Below are 15,244 nucleotides of genomic sequence, written 5' to 3' on the forward strand. Positions count from 1 at the left end.
GAAACCGTAGTGGGGAACGGCTCATCGGTATGCAAGCCTTTCGATTCGGGAGGCCTCGTCGGAGCGGCAGGGGCGTCGGAAACTACCAAGACGGCCACGGCGACCGCAAGGACACGCGTCCTCCTTCCCCCTCCCCCCCTCCTTCAATCAACCCGCACACCTCCTCCACGTCCCGCCCATCCATCACCGCACACTCGCGCGCAAACGATCGATGTGAATTCATTAGCGGAGGGAGCGCTCTCCGCCCCCCCCCCCCCGGGCCTGCTCAATACTGCTCGGCCCCTCTTTGGCACAGGCGTTCGATACTACAGCCACATTCGCGCTTCCATCGCACACGGGAAGACTCTCCGGCATCCCTTCATCACTCCATGGTTATCACGCCACCGCGGCGACATGGTGCAAACACGCACCGCAAAAACCGACAGATAAGTCAACCTCGACAAGTATTTTAGTGCTTGTCTTGAGACATGACATCTTATTTCTTTTACTTTTTTGGGGGTGGGGGGGAAATAGGACAAAAATATTGCCTAGGTGAGAGTAAACAGAATGAGTGAGGTGAGACCATTTGACTCATTTCAAAATTTGCCAATGGCATAACAACATTCCACTTGTCCAGCAAACAGTAACTTAAAACAAGCTAATATTCTCTGCTTGAGAGAAAAAAAAAGATCTTAAGTCTCATGATAAGACTAAAAACGCTTTTGAAGACAGACGTGTTTTGCAGTGCAGGTGTGGGTGTATCACCAATCATAGATGCGGTATTCGGCCCTTGTGAAACAAAATGGCTTCCCAGGAAAGGGGGGTTAAGCGGATGTCGCCGCGTGCTAAGCCTGCGGGCCATAAACCACGCTCGTCCACGAGAATAAAGGGACAACAGATGAGGGAGGACAGAGGAATTGTACGTTCATATCCAACTCCCCCTACGCCTCGTACATCCGGGCGTAGAATCAGACCGCACAGGCGTCGATAATCCACGTTGCTTGATGAACAGGTTTACTCGTAGGAGCGTGCACACACGCATGTACGCACGCCGTTGGCAAACAGGATAGAGCTCTGAATGATGCTAATGCTAATGGGGCCTGTGTTGTAGTCGTGGAGGGTACCTGCTCTAGGGTCCGGTGTGCTAACTGGGTCCAAGGTACTTTCCTTTCCTCAGTCACCACTCAACCATCACGACACCACTCGACCATGACAAACAGAGTTCTGTCATTTGAATGTTTTCTTTTCATTTTAATGTCTTGACCTATGACGCAATCAAGTTTAAATTAAGTATATAATAATAAAGCCTGGACGAACGAGAAAACTTAATAGCAACAGATTAGCAAACTCGGTGGCTCGGTAACATAGATACAGATAGACATGTGATAAAAAATACCTCAAAGAAAAACTGCCTGTGAATAAGTATGTCCACATAATCTGTGGAAATGTCTAGGCATCACTGAGGGAAGGAGAATACCCAGTGGGCTTTAACAGGCAGGGACGTGGATGGTAGGGTGCACAGGTACCAGAACCCGACTGCGGACGCCAGCTGTCGTGTTTCCCACGTGTTACTCCGCCGTTCCGGGGGCGTGAGCCTGAAGACTCGCCCATCTGCGAACAAGCGGCCGCTTTTGGGAAAGCGCACTGGGAAGGGGGGTGAGACACTGACCCAAATACATCACCTCGACTTACGCCCCGTAAGGGAAACCCCGGCGCCTCTGGGCCATACACAAGAAAGGAGTCAGAGCAGGGAAGGGGTGAGGAGGAGAAGAGGGAGTTTAGGGGACGAGGAGGTCTCAGGTGAGTGCGTGGAGCTTAGCCTCTGCTAATCCATAATTAGGGAGGTTTGCCGGGACTGTGTTTGTGTGTATGTGTATGTGTGTGTGCACAGTGTGTATGCGTGTGCATATGTGCGTGTGTGTCTTTCTGCATCCCCACCAATCATATCCTCAGCATGGGGAACGCTGTGTGCGAGTGTCTGTCCATTAGAGCGTTAAACAATGTGCCCAGTCGCCAGTACACTACCGCCAGGCTTGTCCCGGCGAATTTGTGAGTGCCTTTGAAGAGCACCTGTGGAAATATCCCTCAGGGAGGCAGGGTCAGCCCACGTTCCGACCCCTGAAAACCACTCCCGTCCGGCTCCCAGAGACCTCTCTATCAGAATCAGTGTCAGAGCCAACATGGCCGCCTTCGGAGACTTCTGCGAAACACTGCAATTAACTTTATTGATTACTGTTATCTAAGAAGCCCCGGCAACAAGAACAGCGGAGTCTGCGTTCAGACCGCAATAGGCGGCGCAGCCTGGATTCAGCGAGGTTTGCTTTTCAAACTTCAAAGTCCAATTGATGAGATGCCACTCACTACATAGCTCGCTTTTTTCAAAGGTAACACAAATGCTTTATACACACACACACACACACACACACACACACACACACACACACACACACACACACGGACACTGCAGGAGCACGCAATCATGCACGCATAGAAAAACAGACACTCAAACACGCTCACGGGCACACTCACTCGCAGTCACAAAAACGAACACCGTTTAAACAAACGATCTATGCGCTCCAGTGTCCCACAAGCTCTCAAGAGAAAATAGAGAAACAAAAACCACCCAGCTGTTCTATTTGCTCTCTCGTGAAAGTCTAGCGAGGTCCGTTACAATCCCAAACACAGAGAGGTGCACCACTGGCTCCCATTGGTGTTTTTAATGAGGGGAGGGGCATCTTTGTGTACATAACAAGGCTTCAGATGACGCCCCTTCACTTCTCCTCTGGTGTGCAGGTACCCCAAATCTCTGAGTAGCCACAAACTCTGCATGGCATTCTGGGACTCCAGCCGGAGAAGCTACGCTGAGCTGAGCAGTTTCCTGTCACTCCACTAAAAAACACAATACTAGCACATGCTGTTGCCACGGTTCCCAGTTCTCTGAATGGCGGTTACCGGGTACTGGGGCCCATTTATAACTGCTTTAAAAAAACGTCCCAAGCTTTGCTGGGCTCTGCAAAAATGCTCCCGATTTGCGGCCGGGACGTCCCGGAACCGACCGGGAATGCCGCGGGTCTTTCACGGATCCGTCCGAGGCCGTGCCTCCGGAGTGTGAAAAGCACAGCCCGCCGGAACGAGGGCCTGTACCGCAAACCCCGGTCGGATTTATCTGAAATCCTTCGACAAGGCCGCGGCCGCTAAAACACACGTGCATCCGCCCCCCCTACCGCCCCTCCTCCCCCTCCATCTCCACCTCCACCTCTATCTCCACCTCCATCTCCACCATCCTCATTACCGATATCCCCTCTCTGCCATGGCTACTTTTCCCCCCACTCGCTCCCCGCACAAACGCGCTCGCTCGCATGCACACGCCGCTGGCACGTAAAAAAAAAGGCAGAAACGGAAAAGTACTCACCATTCTTTATCTCGGTTCGGAGGGGGAAAAAAAGGAAGAACTCTCCCACTCACACACACACGCACGCACGCCGAAACACGCGCTCAGACGCTCAGAGAGAGAGAATGAAAACAAGAGAGCGGGCGAGTGAGAGATGGAGCAGAGGGGGGAGAGAGCGAACGCAGGAAGGGAGAGAGGGAGGGAGGGACGTGGAGGAGAGAGGGAGAGAGAGAGAGAGAGAGCGAGCGAACAGGAACGGAGGCAGAGCTAACGTCGCCCGGAGCTAATTCGGGATGCAGGCGCACGGATGTAAATCACGCGTGTGTGCGTGCAGGGAGCGGGCCCCCGCGTTCCCGAGCAGCCGATCTGACGTTGGGCGCGGGAGCATGTTTTGCGACCCCCCCCCCCCCTTCCTTGCCCCCCTCCTTGCCCCCCTCCCTCCCCTCCCACCCAGCGATCGGGGAAGCTGGGAAGAGACAGAATGATCCTCGTCAACTGCAGGTCCAGAGAGGAAGAGAGGGAGGGATAGCGAGCCAGCATTAAAAAACAGGTACCCCCCCCCCAACCTCACATAAGAGACAGAATGATCCTCGTCAACTGCAGGTCCAGAGTGGGAGAGAGGGAGGGAGAGAGGGAGGGATGGATGGAGAAAGCGAGGGACAGCGAGCCAGGATAAGAAACAGATACACCCCCCCCACCCCTCCACTTCCCAACCTCACACCGCTCATTATTGCTGTTATCATTTATGTGTTGTTTTTTCCACGCTTTGGCAACTCAGTGCAACCTGGTTACATAACAACCCAGATGTAGGGATGAGAAACCGCACGGAAACCTTCCTAATCGTACGCAGCTTCGACGCTCCGCATGCAAATCCCGGGAACGATTACAGCGCTATCAGAACATGAAATATTCATACGACGTGCTATTGAGGCCGCGTAATCATTTCACTTTCCTTAATCACCGCATCCGCAAAGAGAGACTCTGGCACACGTTCACCACCGGATGACAAAATGACCACAGTGAAACGGTTCAAAAGTTCATTCGGCTGCGGGAGCAGCGGTATTTTTGGCCGTAAGACACCGGCGATGTAGCTGGAGAACATTCATTCTTAAAAACTGAGGAGGAAGAGAGATGATGTCATTTAGCCTAGACTCAAAAGGAGTACCACAGTAGGTTATGTGCTACTCACTTATTCTTGAAAGACAGAAATAAGATCATTGTTCCACTGAACCGTACTATAAATGCACTGTACAGTTGGCAGCTAACTTTATATCACAAAAGCTGTGCTAAAAATGTGGATGCCTTGGTTCACTAATATTACACTAATAAAACAAGCCTGCAGTTTATGAATAAATTTTCTTGACACAAATTCCCTTGTTCCGTTCATTTAAACTCACCATGTACTCTTCAGGGCAAAACAGCTGACCTGAATTTGAGATAAAAGCAACACTATTTTTTGGACCATTGTGTTTGAGTTTACTATTAGTAAAATTGTTAGAGTTTTCATGGTTCCTTCACATAAACGTATTTTGAGTTTTAGAAACAAATCAAAAGAGGAAAATGTAAGCTTTCTAACAATACCATAGTTATCTCTCTGCTCCAGTTGTGTCCCATTTCATTTTGAGTGCCACCATATTTTTGAGAAAAATGGCTTCAAAGTCTCGCTGGAAGACTACAGACACTGGGTTAACAAACTTGTCATGTTATGGAAACCCTTTAAAACTGTGTTTTTACTCTGAACATTTACTCTTGACATTTAGACGTACAGACCATGAAAGCAAATACATTAATATGTAGCCACAAACACAGCTGATGTGGTTGTTTGTGACTGGTGAACGGTGACAAGCTGGCAAGCCTCCAAACAATGCACAACTCCACTGTCACTTTCACTTTGACATCTTGCGTTTAAAAGCCTTAACAACTATATTTTTACTCTGAATTTTGCATTAAGATATGCAAGTTATGAAAGCGGAGATAGTGTTCTAGAAAATTAAAAAGAAAGCCTAAAACAGCCAGAAATAAAATGTTTTATGTTGATTTATGTGAAATTGGCCGTTGCGACTTACGACTCATTATGATAGAATGGGTCACATGCGTGCTCTAGTAATTCCCTGCGTTCTTGTTACACCGATCTGAAATGTAAATACCTTGTGCTATACTACACAAATATCCTAATACTGTACAATACATAGTGAGAAAGAAAGAAAGAAAGAGAGTAAGAGAGACAGAGAGACACAGAGCGAGAGAGAGAGAGAGAGAGAGAGAGAGATTGATCGGCCCCCTTGCAAAGCAACAAGATACTGTGGCATAGGCCATTTCGTTTTATAGCAGCCATCTGTTAGGAGACGTACAGGGTTAATACAGTATAAGCCATCCATCATGATGGATATTGCACTATACTGCAATCCATTCTAATTACAATTTGAGAATTTCACCAGAAGGATATAATCTCAAATATAAATTAAGAAACTAACTATACGGACACAAAACAATTAATTAGTCAAACAATACAATCTCATTGTTTGCACGTGTGATAAATAGTGAAAATATGATTATGTACATGAGACATGCCTGATGAAGAACTCATTATCTCCACCAAAAAACAAAACAGACACTCGTGTAATAGAAATATGAATAGGCCTATGTAATTTTACAGACTGAACAGTCAAAAGGTCTAATTACAGAGGGAAAACGGCACTAAAATAGAAAAGACATACCGCAAAGACATAATAAAATAGAGGGGATGGGAATAGAAACATTTTTGTTAAAATATATAGTGCCCTCCATAACGTTTGAGACAGAGACCCATTATGCCTTGGTATCACACAATTAACATGTGCTAAAGGGCACATTCACAGATTTTATTAATGGGTATTTATAGACATTTTGGTTTCACCATGCAGAAATTACAGCAGTGTTTATACATAGTGGGGAATTTCAGGGCACCATAATGTTTGGGACACATGGCTTCACAGGGGTTTGTAATTGCTCAGGTATGCTCTTAATGCAGGTTTAAGAGAGCTCTCAGCACCTAATCTTTCCTCTAGTCTTTCAATCACCTTTGGAAACTATTATTGCCGTTTATCAACACAAGGACCAAAGTTTTGCCAATGAAAGTCAAAGAAGCCATTAAGAGACTGAGAAACAAAAATAAAACAGTTAGAAACATCGGCCAAACCTTAGGTTTACTAAAATCAACTGTTTGGAACATAATTAAGAAGAAAGAGAGCACTGGCACGTTTACTAATCGTGCCAGTGGAACTGGAAGACCTCCACAGCTGATGACAGAAGAGTTAATAAAGAATCCCAAAACAGCTGTCCGACAGATCAGAAACACTCTTCAGGAGCCAGGTATGCATTTTCCAATGACCACTGTCAGCAGAAGACTTCATGAAAAGAAATACTGCAATATGCAAACCACTGTTTAGCCGCAAATGGCCAGGTTAGAGTTTGCCAAGAAGTACTTAAAAGAGCAACCACAGTTCAGGATAAAGGTCTTGTGGACAGGTGAGGATTCATTTATATCAGAGTGATGACAAGAGCAAAGTATGGAGGAAGAAGCACAAGATCTAAAGCTTACCACCTCACCTGTGAAACAAAGTAGTGCAGGTGTTAGGGCCTGGGCATGTATGGCTGCCGAAGGTACTGGCTTTCTTATCTTCATTGATGATATAACTGCTGATGGTAGTAGCAAAATAATCCAAAGTTTATAGACACATCCTCAAGTTCAAGCAAATGCCTCAAAACTCATCGGCTGTTCAGTCTACAGCAAGAAAATGATCCCAAGCATGCTGCTAAAGCAACAGCTTTTCAAAGCTAAAAAGTCTCGAGTGGCCAAGTCAATCACCCGATCTGAACCCAATAGAGCATGCCTTTCATATGCTAACAAGCTTGAGCTAAAGATGGCTGCAATACAGGCCTGGCAGAGAATCACCAGAGAAGACACCCAGCAACTGGTGATGTCCATGAACCGCAGACTTCAAGCAGTCATTGCATGCAAAGGAAATGCAACAAAATACATAACAGTGCTGTGTCCCAAAAATGATGGTGCCACATGAGCAGGAAAGACTCCTGAATAATTGGAACATACAAGAATACGTTGGATCATTTCATCACCGATAAATTTAATCTAATGCGTTATATCACTTACTCATATTTTAGCTAGCATGAGCTAGTTCTGGTAGCTTGTCTGAGCAGCCGTTTCAAAACATAGCTTGAGCTATGGTAGCTTATTTCTGTGCCTACCCTAACAGAAACTATCCTTCTCCCATCCTTCCAGAAATTGTAGGTTTTTACTGCTCTTCAAATCATCTGCTGTATGAGGGCTTGGAGTAAAAACCAAAAAGTTAACGATGTCTGGATATGATATTGGGTTATTCGTCAATGTTTGACGAATTGGCATCTAGATGCCATCTCATCCAGGCTTAGCTTGTCTCCTTTGCTTCAGCACCGATATGAATGGGTTGCTATGATCACTTTTTCAAACTTTCACGTCACATGATTAAGAACAAAGAATATCCAATAATTATCCTTACCACCATTATCACCACTCTAGCCTTTATTCAGCATTGTCACCAAGAATCCTCCTTACCACCATTATCACCACTGTCTCCAATAGTCATACTTACCACCACTATCACCACTCGAGCCTTTATTCACCATTGTCACCAACAATCCTCCTTACCACCATTATCACCACTGTCTCCAATAATCATACTTACCACCATTAGCGCCACTCTAGCCTTTATTCACAACCGTCTCCAAGAATCTTTCCCATCACTGTCACCCTTCTGGGCGCTATTCACTCCAATAATAGTCCTAATCAACATTGTCACCACTTTAGCCTTTATTCACCATTATCTCCAGGAACCATCCTTACCCCCCATTATCACAACTCTCACACTTACCCTCAATTATAACCGTTAATAACCACTATCTCCTTAAATACCTTCGCCCTCCTCATCCTTACAGACGGTATCAGTCCAGTTCTCATATTGCTGTTTGCTACTTCTGGCAAAGACCACAGTATGTGTTATTTCTGTGTTATTTCTGTGTACCGCGCACTCTGATAAAAGCCAAATCTTTGACGGCACAGTATTGTATTTACCTCCTGTACAAAACACTGACATGTCTGCCAAATATCCTCACCATTCAGAACTTAAAAGGCGCACGGCTGCCGCCTCTTGTGATCACATTATACGCACCTGTTCTCACAGTTTGCATTATTTAAAACCCATATCCTTTCGCTTTTACATCTCTATCAGCCAAATTAAAGCACACTGAAACAACTTTTACAGGCATTTCAAATAAATTATTTATCCCTTCAGCTCCATCTTCTCTCTCTATACTCTCACAGTATTCCCTTTTATTCGTCCATTCCATCTTTCTCATATCTACACTCACGCCGATACATCTTGTTCCACAAGGGCATGTGGCTTTGTACTTCTGAAATGCAAGATTCCTATCATGGACATCAGCTTTACCTGTCCAGAACCACACCAATTCACAAAAACTGCATGTGCGTACACGCACGCACACACAAACACACACACACACACACACACACACACATGCACACACACAAACACAACACATGCACACACACACACATGCACACACGCATATACATAAAAGCACACACGAGTACACATGCACACACACACACTACACAGACTACATAGACACATTCGGAGACGAAATGATGACGACGGCAAAAACTAAAAAGCATAGAAGGTACACATTCTGACCTCATAGCTGGTGGGAGAGTGATTGACTGCATGATCACACACACACACACACACACACACACACACACACACACACATACATACATACATTTGCATGCACACACGCACATACACACACATTTGCATGCACGCACACACACACACTTATCCTCCCACATGCTGATATGTAGGAGGGGAGACTGCAGCAGTTCTCACGAGCAACATGTACTCACAGCAGCAGCAGGTCAAACTAACATCAGAGCAGAGAAAAACACATCAGACACCCCGAGCTCTGCTGACTCACATCTCTCCCTCGCTCTTTTTCCCTCTCTCTTTATCTCTCTTTCTCTGTCCCTCACTCACACACACACACACACACACTCACGACCATTGAAAAGTGACTTCAAATGAAACCACTGAAAACCCAGAGAAAATATCGTATCCTCATATAGTATGTCTATGTGTGTGTGCGTGTGTGCATGTCTGTGCATGCGTGTGGGTTTCTCCACATATGTGTGATTCCAATTAAATATAATGAGGCCTGTCTCTGTATCCACATGTTCCCTTAAATGTGACACACCCAAGCTGACCAGCTGCAGCATGCAGGCAGTGGCCCTGTCGAGGCCCCGGGAATACCCTACAGACCGGAACCTTCTCACCGGGAGACACCACAGCCAGTTACACACAGCCCTCACAACTGCCACACACAACTGAATTAATGCAGTCTGAGCACCGGCTCTTTCAAATCCAATTCCAAACCCAACTACTTAGAGAAGACTGGATTCTGGAGTCTCTATGGGGAAAATTTATTGAAAAACATGGCATGGCATTTAGCTGTTCACAATCTCTCAAGAACACACTGAATCACTTAAGGTACCTCTGTCGAAATGTTGTCATTTTCAAGGACTTCCAAGGCCTTAATACTGATATTTCGAAATTTACGGACTTCTGAGGACCGCAGTGCAGTTCCCCGATTCAGCCACAGGGGGAGAAAGAGAGCCGGCGAGCATAAATTCAGACCCGGGCAGCCATTTGTAACTGCCCAACTCATCGCTCAACATCGCAAAGGAGAGATCTTTCAAATCCAATTCCTGTGTTGAGTTATAGCCAGCATTTATCCCTGAAGCAGAAACGCTCATACGCACACATGAACATACACGGACATTCAGACTGAACAGTCAAAAAGAAAGATGGGAACAGGAGGGCAGGAAAAGAAAAGAGCGGGGGGGAAAGCAGACTGGAGCCGAGAAAGACTGTGTGGTGGGGAACTGTGGAGCGGTGTTGAAGCAGAGAGAGATACTCAGGGCTTGTATCTTCCGGAAGATTCTTCGGCACCCCCCTTCCCTAGATCCCATCAAAGTGCTCCAAACACAAGTTTTTACGATAGACGGCTATTCCGACATGAGTGCACCGCGGACGAAAGTACGCGGCGGTTAAACGCGGCTGTAAACACTATTCCGAGAGACTGGCGTCCAACCAAATTGCCCTCTACCCGTTTCCATGGCGGCCTGCCGTTGTCAGCGCGTGAGATGGAGATGGGTTTATGACACATGAGGTGACAAGGTGTTCTGCCATGCCTCCCCCAAAATCCCCCCCACCCCCCCACCCTCGCCAATGCTGGAATGCCACTTCCGCTGCAGCTCCCTCCCCCGCTTGGCGCTCTGCGGCTCCGCCCACTTCCTGTCTGCCTTCTGCTTCCTCTGCTGCATATTCTACAGTTCGAACCTTCAGGAAAATTCCATGCCAGAACACTTAATGTACATCATTAGTAACCCTGTAGCAGTGATGTGCAATTAATTCCAGGATTTATTATCTTATGTGTAATATATTTTACTTTATTGCTATTCGCAATTTTTCACTTGCTATCCCGTCAGGCTTCTTCTGGATGTGCTCCAGTGTGTTACTTGCCTACGTTACCCAGAAATACTTTTGCCACCCACCTTTGTAAGAGGAGGCGTGGTGAACACAGTCAGCTATACTGACATGAGCTAACTTGCTAGTAATACTGCACTTAGCTAAATGGCTAAAAGCAATGCTCCCAGTCCTCCACAAAAAAGCCACGGAGATTTACTCTGTACTACTGAGGATGCTAGCATGGCAAAAACCGATACGTCCTCTTGATAAATGATTGACATCTCTCTGTAGGAGTATTGCAGGAATTAGATTAGCGGAGAAAAACCCCAAAATGGCAAAACACCTGACTTGTTGACCCTAGGGGTTGTAACGAATATCTGATACTTATAGTTGGAGCTATAGACATACTCATATTACACTGTCTGCTTTGGCAATATCACCACATGATATACAGGATGATTGTCTTCAGAACTCGAGTTTACAGCTTGAGTTTGTGTAGCATTTTACATGTAAGTGAAATGCTACGCTAAACAGGAAAATAGGACCTGGGATCCATTTTACATCACCAATGCAAATTCTAACAATGTCAAAGTGTTTTAACCTGGAATTTTCCTTGAACAGCATTGCATCGCAACAAACCCCTCAAATTCAAAAGCAGAGCCAGTTCATGAGCCAGCTGATATGCCAGCAATCTGTTCCTGCATCCAGGAACTTGAAATGGGTCTTCGGTAGTATTCACAATAACTTACAAAGTGTATGTTTTATAATCAAATAGTTGCAAGCTTAAATAATTTAACCAGGTCCTAGTAACTGATTTTCATAGGTAATAGATCTATGTTATGTCATTATGATCTTTACAGCTTACATAGGTGCAACGAAGACCCTTTTCAAGTTGTTCTTCGAGCAGAACTGTGATGAACTCAAATCGTGACAACAAGATATCGCATGAGGCAACCAAGACTTCAAGGCAAAGGACAAGCCAAAGCATCACAGAGGTGGGCAACAGGAGAATACAACACCGTTTTTCCACCAACAAAACCTTGTTTGGCCAGGCTGACCAGGCAGGATTTAGACAAATTGTTGGTGCCCAAATCTAGACAGTTTTGCTGGGTCCAAAATGGCTACCCATCCCCAAACCTCATGGGCTCACCAAAGGTATTTTCCTTCTGTCAGTGAGGCCAGGAAAGAAGCTTCTTCCTCCAAGATTGCAACAGGTCAGCGAGCAGGTTCAGCTCAGCCAACCACAAATTACAGTGCAGTCCGTATGCATTTGAACACTATTTCAGTTTGTTTGTTTGCCTCTACAGTCCAGCACATTCTATATGAAATCTTTATATAGCAGAACTATCTATAAGAAGGGATTCCTTTTTACATCACCCGATATGGATCTAAATATTCTCAAATTAAAGCGGATAATTTATTGTATCCAATGCGTAGGACGACAGAGTTAAAAGAACATAAAGGATACCAACTGTCCAAATAAATACGGACTGCACTGTATGTGTACATACTTCTTCGCAGGCTTTTCCTTAATGTATTTTCATCAAATCTATCAGTAGCTACAACGCTACTGAGCTAGCTAGTTCCTAATCTGCTGCCGTTAGTTCTGTAGTTGTAAAAGCCACTGCCTTCCAGGCATCACAGAGGGAAGTAAAGTACCTTGGGCAGTAAGCCCGACCAGGGAAACAAACGGCGGAAAAATGGTTTGGCTCCACCCCCTCTCTGTGGTTGGGCTTCGCTCAACAAATGGGGCACTCTGTTGTCAGGAGAAATGCATGGAAATGTACAAAAGCGGGAACCGGGGGAGGGGGGGGGGGGGGGGGGGAGGAGTGGCGTCTCCCAGGGATCGATGCACACACACAAGTTTACACAGAGTGTTGAAGACCAATCCCAGAAGACCCGTCGCATTTGACTTCACAGTCAGTGACAGGAGTGGGCGCCCTGTCCCCCCAGCGAGGGGGGGGGAGGCCAGCGAGGACACGCAGGGCGGGACACGCGTGTGGTGTAGAGGTAGGTGCGTGAGCAGCCAGCACTTACTTTGGGGGTGGGGCAGGAGGCAGTGGACAGGCGGGAGGTGGCCTGGGCTCGGGGAGACTCGGAGGGAGTGGTGCTGAGAGACGCCGTGTCCCGCGGGAGAACCTGGACACCCCGAGAGATGATGGAGTCTGGGATCTGCACCGCACAGGAAGGTACACTGTAAGAACTGCTGCGCACAACTGTTTCTCTCATACACTCTCTCTCTCTCACTCTCTCCCTCTCTATCTCTCTCCCCCTCACACTCTCTCCCCCTCTCACACTCTCTCTCTCCCCCTCTCCCTCACACTCTCACCCCCTCTCTCTCTCTCTCACACACTTTGTCTCACACACTCTCTCTCACACTCTCTCTCCCCCTCTCTATCTCTCTCCCCCTCACACTCTCTCTCCCCCTCTCACACTCTCTCTCCCCCTCTCTCACACTCTCTCACCCCCTCTCTCTCACTCTCACACTGTCTCACACACTCTCTCTCTCCCCCTCTCTCACACTCTCTCTCACACTCTCACACTTTCTCTCACACACTCTCTCTCACACTCTCTCACACTCTCTCTCACACTCTCTCTCACACTCTCTCATACTTTCTCACACTTTCTCTCACACACTCTCTCTCACACTCTCTCACACTCTCTCTCACACTCTCTCTCACACACTCTCTCACACTCTCACACTCTCTCACACACTATCTCTCTCAGACACCCTCTCACTGTTAGAGCTTCCACACACGCTAAAATACAGTCACACTGCTCACAGATACAAAAACTGACCGACGTACCCAGGCAGAGCTATGCCACATAGAGCATCTTATACTGTACCTGTCACCCTCTCTCTCTCTCTCACTCTCACACACACACACACACACACACACATATATATATATACATACATACATACATACATACATACGGGTACATTGTCAGAACAGAAAAACAGGCTGAATACTCATTCGGTGAACAGTCAGAAGCACACTGGAGACCAAAGGAAGCATGGCGGGGGATAGGGTCGTCATGGAGATGAGAGCTGGGGGTCTTACCAGCAGGTGTCCGCCGCAGGAGGACTGACAGGAGGAGGGGATGAGACCGGGGATGGACTGCCCGTTTTTCGCCATGACAACAGCGTGGTTGGGGTGCGACTTCCCCTTCTGATGGTGGGACACGACAGGATGAGGGGACGGAGGGGAGACACTTCAAACACACGCACACGCATGTACGCTAGCACACACACACACACACACACACTCTTCCATTCACAGCTCAGGCAGGTGAAAACACAGCAGGGATGAGGTGGAAATGGAGTGGGGAATGAGTGTTGCTGACTCAATGTGACTTCCGTGTGTGTGCTGTACTACCAGTGCAGGAGAGACATGGGGCTGTAAAGCAGACACACAAAATCACCATCCAGCATCTGGATTGTGTTGACTTCTACTGTACAGTGTCTCTGTCTCTTCTTCCCTCTCTCACAGATGAACACACACACAGATATACATACACACACACTCAAGTTCTCTCACAGATACTCACAAATACACTCATAGAAACACCCAAACACAACATAAGCTTCCTCCTCCACCAACTATTTTCTTGGGGAAGACCCTGCATACTCCTACAGGAAACACCTAAACACCACCTAAAAGCATGCTCACAAACATACAAATTCACACACTAATTCTTACATCCTGGGGATTTGCTACCACCTGCTGGTCACCCTGTGCTTCTCTCTCTGTCCCTGGCATACACAAGCCCTGCTTCAGCTGAAGAAGGGGGATTCTCCTGTGTTGAGCCTGTTCTGAGGCTGACACAAGGTTTGATACTGTCTACTGTATGTTTTGTGGCTTGATTTTTTGCAGCCTGAAGTTTATTTTGTGTGTTTGTACGGTGTTTCCAAAGACAGTAAGCATTCACTTGCTTTTTTTGTTAATATGCACCTGTGAAGAAGAATCCATTTTGTTTTCCGCAGGAGGAAGAACTACTGGTTCTAGATCAGGTAAGGTAGGAGTCTATTGTAGGCCCTACCTTGGCATCATCTTTGGCCTGTTCTCCTCCATATCCAACACCTAAAATACTTGTATGTATTTTACAATTATCTTAATGTCTGCATTATGTTAGGGGGTTTCTTTTAACACTTTGTTTTGTTTTGGTCTCATGGGACTGTTATGTCAAAATAATCATCCCCACAATTATTTGGACAGAATAAACACACACACCTCCTTTCATGGAAACACCCACACACACTCACAGACACACGCTCCAAAAGAAACACAGT

At 46.5% G+C, this 15,244-nt stretch overlaps 1 protein-coding gene across 12 annotated transcripts in view; it reads right to left on the minus strand.

Moving 5' to 3' along the window:
• Positions 1-15,244, minus strand: part of LOC133126959 (gephyrin) — a 119,395-nt gene that overhangs the window by 40,265 nt on the left and 63,886 nt on the right. For 7 of the 12 annotated variants that reach the window (XM_061239535.1, XM_061239525.1, XM_061239516.1 and 4 more), the window contains exon 8: positions 12,988-13,122. In XM_061239535.1, the coding sequence (XP_061095519.1) occupies positions 12,988-13,122 (135 nt within the window). Of the gene's footprint in view, positions 1-12,987; positions 13,123-14,015; positions 14,124-15,244 lie in introns of all 12 variants that reach the window. The other 5 variants (XM_061239508.1, XM_061239581.1, XM_061239542.1 and 2 more) reach the window with 1 other exon arrangement.

This window comes from Conger conger, chromosome 1 (assembly GCF_963514075.1).
Source record: "Conger conger chromosome 1, fConCon1.1, whole genome shotgun sequence".
In the NCBI taxonomy this organism is placed as follows: Eukaryota; Metazoa; Chordata; class Actinopteri; order Anguilliformes; family Congridae; genus Conger; species Conger conger.